The sequence below is a fragment of the Nicotiana tabacum genome, chromosome 24 (assembly GCF_000715075.1).
Source record: "Nicotiana tabacum cultivar K326 chromosome 24, ASM71507v2, whole genome shotgun sequence".
NCBI classification, from domain to species: Eukaryota; Viridiplantae; Streptophyta; class Magnoliopsida; order Solanales; family Solanaceae; genus Nicotiana; species Nicotiana tabacum.
In genome coordinates this window covers 318,778-339,531 of record NC_134103.1, presented here as the reverse complement: position 1 = coordinate 339,531, position 20,754 = coordinate 318,778, and the positions used below count along the sequence as shown (strand labels likewise).

The following is a 20,754-nucleotide window of genomic DNA, read 5'->3' as shown; positions in this document are numbered from 1 at the left end:
GTCAATTTTTGATGAAAATTCATTTTTTTTGATTTGCTTACCCTCTAACCTTTACAAATTTACTCATCACTTGTTTGAAGTAGCATAATGCTTATAATCTCCAAATAATCTTATTCCCGATCTTACGTCGATTAGCTTACTACGAAACTTTAACGTACGAAAATGTGGGATGTGATATCTTATTTTCGAACTTATATCAATTTATTTATGGTGTACTTTCACGTACGAAAATATGGGGTGTAACATAATTCCCCCCTTTGGAACATTCGTCCTCGAATGTCAACTGATGCATTTATCATTCTCATAACCCATAGCTTTTGCGGATACTTTAATATTCTCCTTACCAATCCAAAGGCCAGGGCATTCCCCCCTTTAGGCCTCTTTCTCACACCACGGTATGTGGTCAGAATTCTTCCAATATCTTAACTCTTGGTACCTTCTATCATGCAGCCTGTACGACTCTTTCCTTGTATGTGCGCCTATACGACTCTTTTCTCCTTTTCCTCCAATTTTTAGCCAATCTCCAGGCCTCACTTTGTAAGCATATACATATCTTGATAATATGTCCCTCTGGGCATCTATAAGTACACTGAAGTTCTCTGCTCGGTACTTTGTTGAACTTACGACTATTGCTATATCTTGTTTCATATTCCCGATTATCCATCCGTATAACTTTACTGCTTCTAGGTAGGTCATACTAAACCATAACTCTTACCTCAATTTATCGTTACTGAGGTCTGCTACCAAACTCCAGGTTGCTCTCGTTGCTTATCCTATATGTATAAGTCTAAGTCCTTTAATGCTTCCTCATTACTGTTCATCTTAAGAATGACGACCTAATCTCATCTCATACTTTGCGACTTTTGTCCATCCGTTGTTGATTCACCTCCATATTGATCTACAATATATCACTGATAACTTGAAACCTCTTATGTAATCACTAGGGCTCATGTTGCATCGTGGAACATTTGAAGTAATTAGACTGATCCACCTAGGGGCGATACTATACTTACATAACCGTATTTCATAGCATCCCAATGTGATTCACCTTACGTGGGTATTTTAATCCTGTACAATTCATGAAATTATTACTCAATCGAAGGCCCAAACGTCATCCTTCATTTATCACAATTACACCGTCATTCTACTATCGGGGCAGTATTCCATTTCTTCTAAATGCTACTAGTCTTAGACTCCTTTGAGTTCATTCAGGCTATACTGAGCTTTCTATGACTTAGACAAACCATAAGCTCTCTTGTTTTCATGGGCTTAATCTCGAGGACTTATCCATTCTCGTCAACTTCTCACTCGCTCTTTCTTATCCTTATTCCCGTCTTCCTAAAACCTTGTCTCTTTACCATATTTTAGATTGCGACCTACACATATCTACTTATATTACTCGCAATCTTCCTTCAACTTACTTGCATCGTAGATTTCCTTATGTCATCCTGGAATATCAAGCGAGACATCACATCATTTCTAACTCTTCTTTATTCTTTTAACTAGACCTCTCGATACCTATAAATCATCGGCTGGAAGATATGTCACTGACACCGCCGCTATCATTCCTGGATACCGAATCCTAACGCTTCTAGCCCTTTATCTGAAGTATAGATTATTCACAACCTTCTGCACCTGAGTATCTCGTACATTGTTCACCTTTACCTTACTTACCTTAAAAGCTTGCCTCACACCTTCTATCTCTTTTATGACCTCCCTTCCACATAGGTATAATTCATATCCACGACTTAAAGCTCTATTATAATACTTGCACCTCTGGTACATACACAATCCGGTGGGAGCTTCATACTGACTTCTTATGAGGCTGGTACTTTTCTAACTGGCTTTATCGTAGAGCCATAATAGAATATGGTTGTTGTACTATCTCTTTTGTACCTCTGATATTAAGAGTGATTCTGTAGTGTCCTCAATCACGATTTCTATAATTTTCTGGGTCTAATAATCAGACTCCTGATTTACTTTGTTGATGTAACTCTTTAGTTTCCTATTCCTTCTAATCGGCCTTTATGTATGCGTAAGTTATCTTCCGATCTGCGGCTCATGGTATTACTTTAGCCTTTCATAGATGCTATGGAAAACCATGATACAATCTTCTAATGATTCAATCTTTTGTCTATGACCTGGACCCAATTCCTTCTTTTAACTTATACTGGAGTCTTCTACGACTGATCATTAATCGAATAATTCCTTCGTTCTATCTCAGCTTTCTTCAAACGTAAGCAATTGCTTTTACTGGTCTTTTTGCCCACTTGTTGGGTGCATGCTTAGCTTATCTGAGTTATCATGCATGCTGAAATTTTTGTGCAACTCATATGGTCTCGAATATTACTTTTGATTTTATTTCCTGCTCATTAGCCATGGTAGGTTCCACTTTCTTTTGGAGTGCATAAAATTTTGTAGTGAGACTGTTGTTACACGATCATTTCCTCTTTAGATCACTATGCTTAGGTTGAAGCCTTTTTCCTTATTTCCTTAGCTAGTCTTTGATTGTAGTATTTAGGGAGAATCCTCTGACTCTTGTAAAGCTGCAAGCTTATCACATTGTATACTTGACAGAACTTTTGATGTTCTTCCCCGCCTATAATTATTCGTAACACTCATACGGTATCTTTATCTACCACAACTCCTATCTGAATATTTCTCAAGGTTCACAATGTCATATCTGCGAGACTGAATTCCCCATGTTAAGGTTCACTATGTTTATCTTGCACAATCTATTGATTTGTCTGTATCCTCTTGTCTAGCCATATCTAGGCTCTTCACGAATCAACTACTAACTACTCGTTGTCCCATTCTCATATCAATATTCCGCGTAATCTTTCTTGGGTTATTTCCTTTGTCTTAACTTACCTCTCGCACTGGCTCCTTATTTATTAATAACATCTCGGGAAGGAACCCTTACTTCCTCTCCTTGACGTCGTGCTTGCATAATAGTATGGAATCGTAGCACATTTGTAGGATTTGAATAAGTGCAATCTCATCTCCTTTTCATTTTTGTCGCACTCTTCCTTTACCATTCCATAGTTACTAGAATTACTTAATTCCGACTTAATGCCACATAACTCCAAATTCCCCCCTTTAGGGGTGCACTAAGATTTAGTGCTACGATGATCTACATATAGATGTTTTACCTTCTCATCTTTGGCATCTTTTCACATCATCGATGATCCTTACTCCCCTCACGGTAATCCTTCTATACCAAAGATAATGAAATTCCTCACTCATGAGGGTGACACTTAGTGTATCTGGCACATATAGTCCCTTAAGCTTAACTTTACTCACCTTGCTTGCTTTAGGGAAGCGTCTTCCTGAATGACCTTTAAAGAGTATTCTTCTGTCGTTCATTCTATTATCGTCGGGACGCAATCTCTGAAATTCTCATGATGCCGACTATTACTCAGTCCCTAGTTCATGTTTAGTTTATCTTGTTCATTAGTCCATGCTGATTTCTTATTACTCTGGGGTCTAATTTTTTTCTTTTTGGTAATCACGTTGGAGTCACGAACTTATTTCTCGAAATGAGGATATGACTTTATGGCCTATACTCTTTTGTTGTCTCAAGGCCTGTCACCTATCGTCTTTTCCTTTACTTGACTATAGACTCTGTAATACTGTCATTCATTTCATTTTTTTTAATCATCCGTTGTCATCCATGTATCACCTCTTACTCATAATGCTTAATTAATTCTCCTTTTCTTTTCCTGCTAACATTTCTTTCTATCACTTTATTCTGAAAACTTCAACAAGACATTCTTTTGCTTTTAGCTCCCCTTGCTCTATCCACTGGTTCTTTGAATTGCCTAACATTCTCTCCCTACTAGGGATGGGAGCCATACTAAGGTAATATTTATCCCTTCAAGGCTTCCAGTGCCTATCTTTGTAGTACTCATATCTAGTTGTACTATTTTAGAATGCACCATCTGGGTGTCTCACAAGGAGATCTATTATCATATTTGCAATATCCTTCGAAAATGTCAATTAACACAAATAATCCATTCACCATTCTGGGTTACTCTAACCCAGCCTGATCCTGATATCCGTCCTTCTCTTATACTACTTCTGTTAGCCCCCATACGACATAACTGAGATGGGTGTGGCCAATTGTACATATCTCTGTTACTGTTGAAAGTAACTCAAAATGCTTATATTTCTCTGCTTGAATTGTAAATACTGTTAATCTTTAATAACTAGGTATCTCGTACCTTTCTTCACCTTGCTTCTTTTACTTGCTGAAACTTGTGTCTACCTTCCGATTCTTGCCTTAGGGATATGCATTCTTGCCTTAGGGATCCTTTTCAAGAAGCTTACACGTCTTAGTACACACATGATCTACTGAAGACCTTACATTTACTCATCATAAGCATCATGAAAAATCGAGTTCCTCTGACTCAACTCTTCTATATCCACATTCAATCTCTTACCAATTGTCATTTTGGATGTAGGCATCGTCATATTATGAATAAGATAGAGTTTAGGAAATTGAGTTCTTACAACTGAGCTCTACCACATGATCTAGAGTAAGAAGAAAGAGTGATAGTCCTAAATGCCCTGTAGCCTCCTACTTATAAGTGTGGTGCACAACACACCCATAAACAAGACTCTACTAGACTCCCTAGAACAGAACTGCTCTGATACCACTTTTGTCATGCCTCGAACCTGGAGGGGGGGGGGGAGGGGGAGAGACCGGCACCCGGTGCCTCACCTATCCTTGCATACCAACTTGCGACTAAGGGACTCTGAACATATAATATCATACTTTGTCCATGGGCTACATTGGAGGACAATTGCGAATGCTGACTAAACATCAATATAAAGTTGGGACAATAAGGACGCCATAACTACTACGACTGGCAAACCAACAAAATATACATAAACGGCTTACAAGCCCAACATACTGCACTAACTGACAAGATAAATGTCTACAAGCCTTTAATGATGGATGAACTGTGATCGGAACAGGGCCCCGGCCTACTCATAACATATATACATATATACACAAGATGTACATAAAGCTCTAGACCCAGCAACTCCGAAGGGCATGGAGCTTACCGATCAAGCTAAACTCGGGCAATACCTAATGAGGAGGTCTACCCGTCTGTCTGTGTGAACCTGCATGCATGAAATGCAGTGACCCTAGAAAAGGGACGTCAGTACAAAATAATATATCGAGTATATAAGGCAATATACTGAAAGCTGAAACTGGACTGATAATATAATAACTGATAGTAACTAGGTGTCAAAGATAATCTGAAGATATGCTTACCTACTGATACTGACTCAACTCTCTCAATATAGTAAGTAAAATAGTTGTCCGACTTTATAAGGCTCGGCATATATATAACTGCTCTGCCGTAGTAGGCTCTCTCATAGGCACTCGTCCATACTAGGCTCTGTATCTCGGCTAACTGGGCTCGCTCATAGGCGCTCGACCACAATAGGCTCGGTATATAACTTACCATCTGATCAGAGGTTACCCAATAGGGGCCTGCCCATCGATTATAGCTCGATGGTAATGAAAATACTATATGTATATATAGGCTCTCTGCTCTCTTGACTGAAAGAAGACAATACTCAATTAAATATGAAGTCCCGATAAGGAGAATACTATAATTTATGAGACTAGGATAATGTATATAAATTCGGGAGTATGAACTTCTCTTTATACCTCGTTATTAAACATATGTAATTATGAGATCATACCAAAATAAAGGAAGGGCTTAGCCTTAACATACCTGAGCTGGTTCTCTGCACAACCCTTCTAGCACACGACAATTGTGACAAAATTCGTGATGGCAAGATCGGAGTAGGGAAATATTCGTATGATATTCTTGAGAAAGATTGCATCGTACTCCCTTAAAATCGCAAAATCCCGTTGCTATTACCTTATGAAATATCGTATGAATTTTTGTAGCAAATTTCGTATGATCACTTTGTGAATTTGATCACAATCTTGTAAGATACCTACTGAAGCAATACCGTTAGAGTCTTTATGGCTTTTTTTTTGAATTCCATATCTTTGTGAGTAATGCAAATCTTGAATTTGAGAAGTCATCTTTCAATCATTTCCTTAAAGATTGCCACCTTGCAAAGTTGTTCAAGAGTCACTTAATGGCTCATGTATGTGGCTTCCACGTTAATGCCTTAGTCTTTGTCCAAAGACTTTAATTAATCATCCACTCATTATTAATTAACTTGTTAATTCCCCCATTATCCAATAATTATCCAATTATCTATATAATTAGGAATTATCTCAAATTACTTAAAATACTACTCACTTTTAACACACTTTGCACACCTTTCTATTATGGCCATGTGGTACCTTATATGACACTAGTCCATAAATACGGGGTATTATAGCTTGGACTGTATTTTATCTCAAAATATCAAACTTCGACAAAAATTTATTTTCTTTGATTTGCTTACCCTCTCACCTTCACGAATTTACTCATCACTTGTTTGAAGTAGCATAATGCTTATAATCTCCAAATAATCTCATTTCCGAACTTACGTCGATTAGCTTACGACAAAACTTTAACGTACGAAAATGCGGGATGGAACATCTCATTTCCGAGCTTATATCAATTTATTTATGGCGTACTTTCACGTACGAAAATATGGGGTGTAACAGAAACAAAGGGGCAAAACAATAGGAGATAACAACAGAATTACACTTACGCTTCATGTTCCATTCCTCGGGAAATGACATCTTCTCGGTCGGAATTAGGTCCGAAGTCTTCACTCGAGCGAACCTGCCCATCCAGCCTCGATCTTTGTCCTCTTCTATGCTTGAGGACAACACCTTGGTAGCCCGACACTAGAGTTTTATTAACCCACCTCGATAGAGGCGGGGGTTGTACAGTCTAATAAGATGGTCGAGGGTGAAAGGCATCCCCCCGATCTTGTTCACGAAGAAGCGGATTAGAATAACGATCCGCCAAAAGGAAGGATGGATTTGGCCTAGGGTTATTTGGTATTGGAGACAAAAATCGATAACAACAGGGTCGAGGGGGCCCAATGTGAAATGGTAAGTATACACACTTAAAAACCCTTTTACATAAGTAGTAATATCTTCTTCGGGAGCTGGTATTATCACTTCTATTTTCTCCCAGTTACAATCTTTTCTCAGCTGCTCGAAGTGTCCCTTAGTTATCGAGTACATATACCTCGATACTGGTTTACATTGACCAGGAACCGATGAGTCTTTATCGACCTTGAAATCAGAAGTAAGAACGCACCCCCCGGGAACGCACTCCTCCAGTTGTGGCTCCACCGGTATTTTGTCGGCGGTGGGCCGTGAAGAAGAAGCTTTTTCTTTTTGAGGAACGATTTTTGATGTTTTTGCCATTTGAATCCGAAGGTTGAAGATAGAAGAAAATGATAAGATTTGGTGCCTTAAAGGGAGATTTTGCAGTGAAAATCACAGATTCACAAATGAAGAACTCACAAGATGCAAGAAAGGACTTAGAAAATTTGGAAATTTGAGATGTAAAAATGATAAATGGTAAAAAGAGGGGCTATTTATAGATTGAGCAATGATAGTTCAATACCAGCAGTGGCCGACCATCGTCTGACACACATAAAATGCCTTGGTAAACTGAACCGACGGGACAACTATCACGTATGTCATGGTCGGGCTCGATGCAAATGTCAGTGTATATCTAATAGTGCCGTTGGAAAATCACGTCGTTTCTTGCCACATCCTTCCCGAGAAACTAGGGGATTATCTGTATACGGTCAAAATCGATTTCGACCTTCGTATGACTGGTCGAGATGGGAACATAATGGACCGAAGAGTATCTTCATAATATCGGGATGAGATCCGAAGCAAGGTCACCGAGCTTCGAGTTCCAGGGACCGATCAGGAGTTCCAGGGACCGATAAATACTGAGCTCGAAGTCATTATCGTGCTCGAATCCAAATCGAACTATGATGCGAAGTGACGTTATCGAGCTTAAGAGCTAAAGACCGACCAATACTGAGCCCGAATCAAAATCGGGCCTCGAGTCAATATCGAGCTCATAGACAAGAGCCGTTACAGCCGCACTAAGGGAGAGAATCTCGGCGGGAATTAGGAAAAAACTGATTTATCATGGGTTCCCCACTATGTATTTTTAATTATATCTAAAGTAGGATCCCTCCACTATAAGAGGGATGATTATTATTTCTGTAAGGGGACGACTGTTAAGGCATTAACACACTATAACTCAGATACTGTTGATACACTCCCATATTGAAGGATTATCCTTTTTAGCTTTTATAGATTGATTCATCTTGCTTATCCATAAATCATCCCCCATTCAACTTTGTTTGTATTTCATTCTTTACAGTCAATATAAGATATTCATACTTCCCTTTACGATTTGTGCCAAATTATACCACGTACCTTTAGAACAACGTACAAATTTAACTCTATCCATTTTTCGGGTAAACAGTATTGCCATAAACGATGTGTATTCGGACACGAGAATAGTAAGTGATTAATATTTTTGTCCTGTAGGTGGCAAATGTGATATAATTTGGATGTAGTGCTATACACATTAATATATGTAATGTACTTTTTTTTTTCTTTTCTTGCACCCGATATTTACGTTAAACCATATTAATTTATCATGATTAAGTTATTTAATATTATTATAATATATATTAATTAACTATAATTAATTGATAAAACTCTAAATACTTACACATATTAGTTTGGCGCAAGCACCTGGTTAATGCAAGTACTTTTGCCACGCCAATATCTTACCAATCAAAAGGGTTCTTTCGTTTCCTTTTTTTCTTCTGTGATACCCAGACAAGTGGGTTTGATGAAGCCAGCTAAAGATTGTGGTGTTTGATTATTTCTATAAAATATTTAGAGTGGTTACCAGAAGACCCCAAAAAATATTAAATCAACTAGTTACTGCTAAAATTTGTTACTATTTAAATATTCTTGGAGGGAATTGATCTAACCACCGGGTGAAAGATGATTTCGTGGTCACATTTAATTTTCTGATTTTGATGAATTAATGTCTTTTTAAATCTTATTTCCATGCCAATAATTAAATGGTGGAAATTAAGAAAGAACAACGTTGCACCAAGTTGTGTACTAGGAATCAAAGAAATCCTATAACTTAATTGTCTTCGAATTAAAACATGTGAGAAATCATTAAATTAAATTAGACTATTAGAGCTAAAGCATTAATCACATGCGCGCGCCACCACTCTTCGTCCATTATTAACCACATTTTGCACCACAAACTGAAAATTAATATTGATTCTAGCACCTCCACTAGACAACCATACTTATATGAATATTCAATTGTTCTACTTTATTTATGTTCTCCCTAAGTCTTCAATTATTCATTAAATTTAATATAGACCCTAAATTTTCGGGTCTTAATTAAACATTTTTTTATGGACAAAATAAAATATAACGATGATGCAACCTCCTGATGTGAGCATGATGTCCTATTCAATTGTACTTCTTTATTTATGTTTTCGCTAAAGCTTGGTTGGATGATTGTTATTTATTGTATTTTTTGTTACTTTAAATAAGATAAGATATTTGTTTTGATTGTTAGTTAACTATTATCGTATCGTTAAATCTGTCGTTACGTAACGACGAAATGTGTCACTTTATGTAACGACCGATTTGGTGTGGTCGCGTCGTTACCTTATTTTTTTCTCTCAATCTCACCCTTCATTATTATTAAATAATTTTATTTTATTATTTACCCTACCTTTTTATATAGTGATTTTATCCTGTATGATAATTTTTCTTTATAATATTACAAGTTTATTCTTCATATTGCTGGTTCGTGATATCATGAAATGATGACAAACGACACAATCTATCCCAACATCGTATTCATTAAACGATACAATACAATAAAATACAATATGATACAATACACTATGAAACGATATTAACATCAATCCAAACAAGCAGTAAGTCTTCAAGTTTTCGGGTCTTAATTAACTATGTTATTGGTGGACAAAATAAAATATTACGATGATGCAACTTCCTGATGTGAGCATGATGTCTTATTCTACAACTTCACTTCTCCAGTTGAGTACTATAAATATTAACCAGTAGCAGCTAAGGAATAATAAACATTGAGGTTCATACTTGCACAAAATTTTCTTCATTTTCTCAAGAATGGCTAGCTTTTCTTTCTTCTTTATTACAATCTTGATCTTTGTTTTTCCCATTATTGAAGGGCGTATTCTGAAACTTGAAGGTTCAGAAAGTAGTAGATTGATCTCAGATGGAGTTGAACACTTCAAGAATCAATCAGAATATCTAAGCCCAGGCAGCTCAAAGGCACTTATAACTTCAGGGGATGAATGTAAACATATATATGGTTTCTTTCCATGTGCAGAAAATATTGGAGGGTACATTTTCATGATTGTCATATTTCAGTACTTGCTAATTCTTGGTGAGAAAGTACAGTCCATAGGAAGCAACAGGCTCTTTAGTATTCTTGACACTGGAATTTTTGGTGCGAGTATCTTTCCAGCCCTTATAACTTGGCCAAGAATTGTTATGGCGTTTGGTAATTATCTATTCCTTATAACTTTTTTTTATCTTTCCAAGGAAATGTTCAAGTACCATATTTATTTATATATATATATATATATATATATTACACTTACATCATAAAGGATTTTACAATACAAATGTAATTTAACCAACTATATATACCAAGTTATTATCCTATTTCGTGTTACCATATCAGGTTTGCTATGATGAGTTACTTATTACTATAAGTCAACTCAAATCCATACACTATCAATGCAGAAAACCTAAACTCTTGTTCATATAAGTAGCATGGGCGGAGCCACCTTAGGCTAAGAGTGGCCTGGTGCACACCCTTCACCGAAATTATGTGTGTACAGAGGTTAACTGTTAGCTATTATGAGTGTATTTTTAATTTTGTACACCCTTAATACAACAACAACAACCCAGTATAATTCCACTAGTGGGGTCTAGGGAGGGTAGTGTGTACGCAGACCTCACCCCTACCCTGGGGTAGAGAGACTGTTTCCAATAGACCATCGGCATCCTTCCCTTCAAGAACTCCCCACCTTGCTCTTGGGGTGACTCGAACTCACAACCTCTTGGTTGGAAATGGAGGGTGCTTACCATCAGAGTAACCCACCTTGTCATAGGTAAGAAAACCTGTACATCCTTAGCCAAATTTCTAGCTACGTCACTGATAAGTAACATGTTTGATCCACGTCTTCTAACAATTGTGAATTAGTGATCCCATGTGGCGAAGCTAGTAATATTGCTAATGGTGTTCAAAATTATAAAATATATGTGCAAACAATAATATTTTGACCTTATATACTGTAGGGTCTATCCCATAAATTAAGGAAGATAACTTTCTTTCCTTTGATTGACAACCATCTTTTCTCAAGGAAAATGTCAAATTGTTAGGCGGATAAAAAAATAATTTGCATTACAAATTTTCAACCAATCCTTCATTATGATTGGTTGAAGAGGTAGGCTATTTCTCATATAAAAGGAGAGCTTCGGCTTCTTCATTTCACCACACAGAAAGAGAAGCAACACAATAGTTGCAGAGAGTATTTCTCAGGCATTGTGAGAAATAAACTCTATAGAGGAAAATAAAGAGTGAGCGATATTATAGTGAAGTGGGAATATCAAAAAAGGGTTATTTCTTTTGAGTGTTGTAGTGATTTTTGGAGTATTTTACTCGGACCTACAAAGTGTAAAATTCCTTGCTATAGTGATATTAGTTGCTCGTCTCGGGGCCGTGGTTTTTTCCCTTATTCAAAAGGGTTTTCCACGTAAAAATCTTGATATCGTTGTCACTCTTTTATTCTTGTTAATTACCGTATGTCGGTGCTATATTATTATTCCTCTTTTAGTACCGTAAATATTATTTCTGTGAGGGTTTAATCCCAACATATACAACATAATTTTCAGATGAAGGGTATTCGACTGGCCATCTGGTTGTAGCTTAGCTCTGCCCCTGCCTCTCATCCCTTTAAGCATTGGAACAAAATGCACACAATCTCTAAATTCTTCCTTGTAGAAAAATTCTAACTAGCCATTGATTTTCCAGTATCTGGACTACTGGTTAGCAGAGAGCAAGCTCAAGTATCGGTATCTTCTGCACTTGGTTCGAATGTTGGTTCCAGTGTCTTGAATCTTACTGTGCTCTGGGGCATATGTGTCATACTTGGGAGACAAAACATCTCAGGAAATTCAAATACACAAAGTGCAGACTCATCTTCTTCTACTTTGAAAATGAAAGACTTAAAGCGTATGTTAATTTCCTTTTCATACTATGAAGTTTGGAAAAAGATATAACTAAGCATCATAAGAATGAGATCTTTCTTTACAGGTACTGGAATCATAACAAATGATCTAACTGGTTATATAGCTGGAGTCATGTTTCTCTCCCTTGCACCATTCATAATAATGCTATTCGTCGATATCATTAGTTCATCAGTAGGAAAGCGCATTACCGTTCTTGTTGCTCTCATAGTATCAGTCACATTGTTGCTGTCATATTTCGCATATCAGGTTATCATCAACAACCTAATTTATGGTTCATTATCCAATTGATAATCCTGATCACTGTCAAATTAACTTAAGCTCATATATAAGTCACTCTTTTGTGTACTTCAGGTTGTAAAAACATGTCTGTTTATTATGTTTCTGATATATGTAGATGTGGAATCCATTGATTCAAGAAAAGTGTTTAGAATACATAAAACACGAAAACCTGGTGAAAGTGTTTGTGGAGCATATCCAAAGGCAGGCAAGAGGAAATCTCTTTAAAGGTGGACGTCCTGACATTAACGCGCTCAGAGGGTAACATTTTTTGACACCCTTAAATAATGAGTTAAATCTACCGCCCATACTTTTAAGTCACCTGGAAGTGTAAACATCTTACTTTTACAAGTCACTGTGTAGAAGTTAAACTCTTATGAAAAGTCTTGTTTCCTCATATATTTATCAAGACTTACAGTTAATACTATCTTGAGTTGAGGGTCTATCGAAAATAACCTCTCTATTCCAACGGGTAAGGTTAAGGTTTGTATACACACTACTCTCCCCAGATACCTTACCTGTGGGATTTTACTGGGTTGTTGTTGTTGTTGTTGAAATACAGTTAATACTACAATTCATTTAAAGTAGCAGCATTTTGATCTATTTAAGTCAAGATAATTTCACTCGTGCAGATTATTTATCAAAGCCGATAAAGATAGGAGCAACTCCATAACACTCACTGAACTAGAAGAACTGGTAAACCAGCTTGAATCAGGAAAGGTTAAAGTGGACAGTAACTTTGCCCTGTCAACACTGTCAAGGATATTCGACAAAAATGGAGATGAAAGGATAAATGAGGAAGAGTTCATTGAGGGATGCAAGAAATTGATACAGGAATCCAAGGGCGATTCCACCTCCATCAAGAAACATTTTGATGAGGCAAAAAAAAAAATCATCTTCTTTTGCTCTTTCACTAATATAGACACTAGTGGCTCTATCTGTGACAAAAAGAATTACTTTTAGTTAGTCAAAATAAAAGGATGTTGATAGAAACAAGGTGGAATACGATCATAATTTGAGCTAGTACTATGTAAAATGATTAATTTTTGCAACTCCATATATATGCAGGTAGTTAAGGCGTACACTGAGGGACAACAAAAAGAAATAGTTAAGATTCAGGAGCTCATGCCAAGAGTTCTCACACAAATACAGAACCAGGCAATTGAATCCGAAGGCCTTTTAAAAGATGACGGTAGCCCCAACATAGAAGCTATTAAAAGGTAATGTTTGTTGGATTTTGCATATGTTACTGCTGATTTACTAGAATAATAAGTAGTTTAGTTGTAGGAGGACTCTTTGTTTGAATTTAATTTTAGTTAGATAAGTTTAGTTGAGATATTTTAGGCTTTTGAATTTTATTCTACAAATTTTCTGTTTTCAGAGTAGGCTATTTAAAGCCCTCCATGCTTAATAAAATTCAAGAGAGAAACTTTCAATAAATCTTCCAACCTTTTTTGCTGAACCATCTTTTGAAAAACCAACAATGTTTTTTCAAGTTCAGAGGAGAAATTTCACAAGCTCCTAAGAATCAATGTCTCATTAATCCTTATCATCTGATCGTGTTACAGGCTCTTCCAAAAGTTAGATGATGATCAAAACAGTTACTTAACACCTTCAGAACTGGAGAAACTAACGGAAAATGTCAAAATCAGAGAAGTACATCTAGATCACCAAGGCTCTATCGAGGAAATCATCAAGGATTTTGATCAAAATAAAGATAACAAGATAGACGAAAATGAGTTTCTCGATGGTGTGAAATATTGGCTTCGTAATGCCAAGAGGACTACCGAAGAACTTCAGGATAAAGTAAAATATATTGCTAACTAAATAGTCCTATATGTCTTGTGTCTGATGTATATATGTACAAGATATTTTGACAGCTAGATTTGTTTTGGAATTTATTTTTGCAGATGATATGGGGAGAAGTCGACAAGTTCTTGGATGAGGCTAAAAGAGAAAAACATAAACGTTTCGACTACTCTTTGGTGTTGAAAGGAGCATTCTGCAAGTCTGTGCTGCAAGTGATTTTGGGCACTGCTATATTAACATTGTGTGCTGATCCACTCATGGATAATATTATACGACTCGCAAATGCAATTGGCACGCCTTCTTTCTTCCTATCATTTGTCATAGTACCTCTGGCTATCAATGCAAGAACTGCAATAACAGCAATAACTTTATTATCTTCAACAAGCCAGCAGAGTTCCACAACTTCTTCTTTGACATTTTCCGAGGTCTACATCTCTTCTCATCTATCTCAAATTCTCCAACACAGTTACTATGTTCAGTAGATTCTTTTCTCTTTATTTTCTCATGAAACCTCCGGCAGAGTACTTGCTTTCTTTTGTATTTGTAATTTTGCGTTGACAACTCTAATATTATTTAATTTTTTTTACAAGCAGATCTATGTCCGAGTAATCTTGAACAACATTATGGGGATGTCAACAGTGTTATTTGTGTTGTATGCAAAAGACTTAACATGGGAGTATTCAGTTGAAGTGTTGACATCTATGGTGGTTTGTGCTGTAACCGGCCTTTTTGCATTTGTCCGCACAACCTATCCACTTTGGACTTGTATCATAGCTTTCCTACTTTATCCTATCTCACTTGTACTGCTTTATCTCTTCCATTAATTGCATCTTGTATTGAATCCTCTAATCTCAAAGTTATTCAGCTCATGAAAGTGTTGATAGCAACATATGTATAGTGGTCTGATACGTCTCATGACGTGATTTGATAGGTTTCGGCATCGAATGTAGAAGTTTGAAATTCTAAAGTTCATTAAGCTTGGGATGGAATATGATTCATGAATTCGATGTTATTTGATGTGATTTGAAAGCTCGACTAAGTTTGTAATATGTTTTGGGGCGTAATGGTATAATTGGTTGAGGTCCCGAGGGCTTCGGGTGGATTCCGGATGGTCAACGGATCGAGTTTGGACTTGGAAGAAAAGGCAGCTGATATCTAGTGTGATCGCACCTACGCAAAAGGGCCGCAGGTGCGAGCCAATGGTCACATGTGCGGTTTGGGCGAAGCTGGGCAGTAATCGCATGTGCAAAGGGTTGTCCGCACCTGCGAAGGTGCAGACGCGGAAGGAAAGGCGCAGGTGCGAGGTTTTGGCCGCACTTGAAAGACCACAGATGCGACGAAGAGGCCGCAGGTGCGGAAGTCGAGGCTGGGTAGTGTCTCCTTTAAAGCGAGGGTTTGGCTCTATCTCATTTCATTTTCGCCCATGGAAGCCGATTTTGGAGCACATTGGAGTGCCATCTTCATCAATCATAATGGGTTGTGGAGCATTGGGCATCGATTTGAGTTGATTGAATGGCTTGGGAGTCGTTTATGGAACTTCGGAGCGAGGTAAGTCTCATTTCTAACCTTGTAAGGGGGAATTAACCCCATAGGTGAACTAAATTATTGTGTGCTCCTATTTGTGGGGGCTACATACGCACGAAGTAATGAGAATCTGTATGTAGCTACTAGCTATGCCTACGTCTGGGTAGTTTTAGACTCACATTATGCCTTGTTGATATTGTTATTGATTTATGTTTATTATTTTCCTTGAAAGGGAGCGAGATTGAGTCTGCTTATTAAATGTTTTGAAAGGAGTTGAAATTGAAGAACTTAAGATTTAAAAGGTTTCATTTGAACTTCGTAATTTCGAAAAGAATTGAGGAATAATATAATAGCTGAAGAATCTATGTGTAACCGCGTCGCATGTATGATCCGCGAGCAGGGTAATTTTCTTAAAACGCTACAAGTTGAGTTTTCCTTATTTTGAAAAGAACCAATAAAGAGATATGATTTTAAATATTAAATTTATATTTGACCGCGTCGCAAGTATGATCCACGAGCGAGGTGATTTCTTAAATGTATGTTTGACCGCGTCGCACATATGATTCGCGAGCGGGGTATATCCTACTACTCTCATGGGAGCGGGCCGTTTGCCTCGGCAGGTTAAATAGATGCATCTATGATTCGCGCCATTCGACTCTATGGCAGTGCACAGTTTAAATATTTGTTGGATCGGGTCATACGACCTCGACATGATTTACGCATGCTTATATTGCTTCCCTTGAAATTTATAAATAATGATATTGCCTCCTCAGCCTGAGTTAAATTGTTAAATAATGAGAGATAAATTTGGAGATTTCTTAATTATAAAAGAACTGTTTACTTACTTCAAAATATTGAGCTTGCAACCGTTCATATAATCCATATTTAATTATATCATTGATATCCTATTTATAGCCCATAGTAAGTGTTGAAGTCGACCCCTCATGACATCGGGTTCTGGGATGATTATGGGATGTTCAGTATTGAAATTGGAAAATATTGTTAATTATTCTATAAATTCATATTTTACTAGATAAATTGAAGTAAATTTACGATTTTAAAAAAAATTAAAATGAGAATTTAATTAACTATTTAGTGTTGGCTTTCCTGACAGTGGTGTCCGGCACCATCACGACCTTTAATAAAATTTTGGGTTGTGACAACATGGTATCAGAGCACTAGGTTCACTTAGGTCTCACGAGTCATGAGCGAGTCTAGTAGAGTCTTGCGGATCGGTACGGAGACGTCTGTACTTATTTTCGAGAGGTTACAAGGTTGTTAGGAGCAATTCCCATCTTGATTATCATCGTGCGATTTGATTCCTTTGAGGCCTATGCCTTCATTTCCTTCACATTCAATCTTATGCGACATGAAACGCTTGCTATCGATCGAGAATTGAGGAATTGTAATGGTTCTACAAATGTGATGCGGGATGTTTCTCCATGCGTAGTTGATTGGGCCATTGTCGTCGCCTTGTGGAAGGATATTCTGTAATTTCAGCTCAATAGTTGTACTTCTGAGAGCTTTGAGGCTATGCACATGTTGCTATGATGCTCATGAGTTGTTATCGCACAATATTGATGTGATGGTAGGATGCTTGCCTATGTTTTGGGGCAGTGAATGACTTGAAAGGAGGTTTACTTAGTGCATGATTCAAGGATTCAGTATTTTACTTCCGACGAAGGAAAGGCAATCGAACTAAGAATGTTCAGACTTGGGTTGATGGAGTAGCGAGACTCGATATTTTCGAGCGTGGTGGAATCTTCGCTTGTGATGTGGCGTCATCGTCCTCGATTGGTTATGATGTGTTAAGTTCGCTGGTGTTATGGTTTCCTTCTATTCACCTTGGGGAAAAGTATTATATATGTTGCCGAGAAAGCGGTTGTCAGAGGTCGCAGTATGCAGTGGTTTAGGATCGAATTGGAATTCCCGATATTGATGGCTCGAGAAAGATTATTTTAGGAAGGGTTTAAAGTTGGTAGCGATCTATCGGTTCAAGTGTTACAGAGGTAGATTTTAATTTAAGGCAACAACTGGGCAGCGAAGGATGAGGAAGGTCATGTGGGAGGTGCCTTGCAGTGGATAAACTTATAAAAGGCCAAGTGTGAGGAACATGAGTCAGGTAGTTACTTAAAGGAGTGAGTTTGACCAAAGTGGGAGAGTGTCAAAGTAGCATGTGGTTCTATGATAGGATAACTACACGTCTTGAGGAAAGTTTAGAGTGATTTGGGATTCATGGTGGTCAGTGACTAGGTCTACGGACTTAATTTGAAATATTGGCTATTATGTGGCGGTAGATTGGATACAACAGAAAATAGTTGCATGATATGAAGAAGGATACCACATGACTTTGGATTGGAATGTATTGTCGCACCTTTAGTTGATGTCTATGAGGAGTGAACAGACTGGTGCAGTTGGTGAATGAGCTCAAACTCAGGATGATCTACTGATTTCGTACTAATTATAACTAGTGCAACGACGTTGGAATATGTCGGCATGTAATTTCCACAAGTGGGTTATCTCCTGTGAGCAGGTTAGCGGTCATGTGGTGATTGACGAAGCTTCTGCGAAGAATTCTACTGGCTACCCGGTAAGAGATTTAATATGTAAATGTGGCTAGTGGTTCAGAGTGTTTATTAAAGGTTAATAGAAGGATTTCGAGGAATTTGGAGGGTTGATTGTGCTGGATCATGTCGATGAAGGAAGAATCTTGGTGGGTTCTAGGTTTATGCAATAGTAGCTTCAAGCTAAGTGGGAGAATCCCACCGCCTACAGTTGGATTGCATGGTCGTCTATTTGTAAGATATTTAGGTATCAGCATATTGATGGGTTGCTACGACTACGGAAAGAGAATATCAGTGGTAATTTGAGTAAGCTATTTGAGGAATGTGTGCTATAGTTGGCCTTATCGATTCATGCTCAGGCTTTGGGAAGACTCAAGATTTATGCTTCGTGTAGAGGCGAGTTACAAGGAAGATGATTCGGCTAGGTGCTTCTTTGAGAGGGTACTCATGTGCTAGCGGAGCCTTGGAGTTGATTATATTCAGGACCAAGTCAGAGTGGGTGACTCTCAATAACGGTCCTAGTAGATTTAAAAGTTAAGGTGTGGTGTCTAAGGGTTTCAAGTCTATAGTATGGTTGAATAATGAGTTTTGCAGCGGATTATGATAAAGGAACTTGGAGTGTTCCGTGTTACCTTTGGTCTACGGGGTATCATGAGAGGAAGGGGAGCATGTAACTTTGGATTTATAGAAGAATCATCAGAATAGGTGTATCAGTTGAAGACACGATTATGCGCACAAGGAGGGTATGAAATGGTTTGTGGGTTTTGGGGACAATGTGGTCTCGTGAAATAGGGTCACTCAGAATGAGTGTGGATTGAATTCATTATATTAATAAAGGAGCTGTTGTTATTTCTAAGGAAGATCCAGAGTAAATTAGGAGAAGTCGGGTTTTGGTTAGCAATGGTTGAATTGGCATGATGATGGCAATGATTAGCTCCTTAAGCGTGTTGATTTGTGCATGTGATTTGTGGCAGTACGTGTGAGGTTTGACGGCCGCCGTAATTGATTTTAATTGAGGGCATTCGAGCATTATGTCATGTTAGGTGTAGACGGATTCCTGAAGGACTGTGGTGGTTTAGACCACTACTTGAGGTTGGTATTTTCTGCAGATTTGAGGATTCAGTCACAAGTTGAGATGGTTCTCTTGGAACGAGTTAAGTAAAAGGTTTCTATGTGGTGAAGTGTTTACTCTATTAGTAGTTCGGAGGTTAAGATGAAATTCCTGTACTGTTGTGCATTGGGATGACTAAGTGTAGTGATCGGCATGGGATTCAGAAGTTGAGGATCAAGGTTGCAGTTTCGTGTCGACAAGAAAGTCAAGAGCTCGAATGAGCGGGAAAGGATTTAGATGGTTAGAGTAAGCTGGTATTGTCTTTGGCGTCACCTGATATCGGTGCCTGGTGTAAAGAGGCTTTGCATATTGAATGCGGATTCTTGAATTTGCTTTACAACAATTGGTGTGGCCGATAGTATGAATATACAGACTTGTTTCCTGGTGCGGAAGGTCATGGGAGCATATCCCACGGGAAGATGGTATAAGTGTGACATGTAGTCACTTGATTGATTGAAGAATGGAAACCAAGTATGAAGATTTTGGTAATATCGCTAATTGGGAATTTATGCCCGGAGGGCGCTCGGTTTATTTGGTGGTGGACTGTGGAAGTTGTTCCGGTTATGACGGTTGTTCTTATGTGTTATGGGAAAGAGGGGTTATTATGGACCCTTGAAAGGTTATTAGCCTAGTACGGTGCGATCAGAATCGGCTTGAGGTATGTGTATGGATTTAAAAGTGAATATGGCTCTATGTCAGGCCGGATGTGTTCATTTTGGCATAGCGCTCCTTATGGAGGAATATTCGGACATTGGATGTTATTTCGTCGTCAACTATTTCATGTAATACTATATTGTGCCGTGTGAGTTGTGGAATGGCTTGATAAATTTCCTATGTGTTGAGGTTCCGCGTAGAGATGGTGTTGTGTGAGCGGGATGGCTCTCGAGCTTCAGATCATATATCGCACCTTAGTTGTGCTCGAGTTTTGTAGCGTATGGTACTATCTGTCTCCCTAGGGATGGTATTATGCACTTAGCGTGCTTGTGGCCGCTATTCGGGTATTTTGTAATAATGAGCATTCTAACTCTGTAAGTATCTCCTTTTATAGATTTTATGTTTGGATCGAGTTGCGCGCCACAACAGTGTGATGTGGAGTACAACTCCCTATATCTATTCTTGTGTGTTTTGTTTCTCATTTTCTGGGGAAGGTTCAT

General features: G+C 37.9%; 1 protein-coding gene across 1 annotated transcript; it reads left to right on the top strand.

The window, feature by feature from the left end:
- Positions 1-10,105: 10,105 nt before the first annotated feature.
- On the top strand, positions 10,106-16,103 carry LOC107814467 (sodium/calcium exchanger NCL1-like). The gene is made up of 9 exons (XM_075248314.1): positions 10,106-10,559; positions 12,099-12,299; positions 12,381-12,562; positions 12,711-12,853; positions 13,225-13,471; positions 13,661-13,812; positions 14,161-14,398; positions 14,503-14,826; positions 14,995-16,103. The coding sequence occupies exons 1-9, from the start codon at positions 10,163-10,165 to the stop codon at positions 15,223-15,225; spliced, it is 2,115 nt and encodes a 704-aa protein (XP_075104415.1). The 5' UTR covers positions 10,106-10,162; the 3' UTR covers positions 15,226-16,103.
- Positions 16,104-20,754: the final 4,651 nt, after the last annotated feature.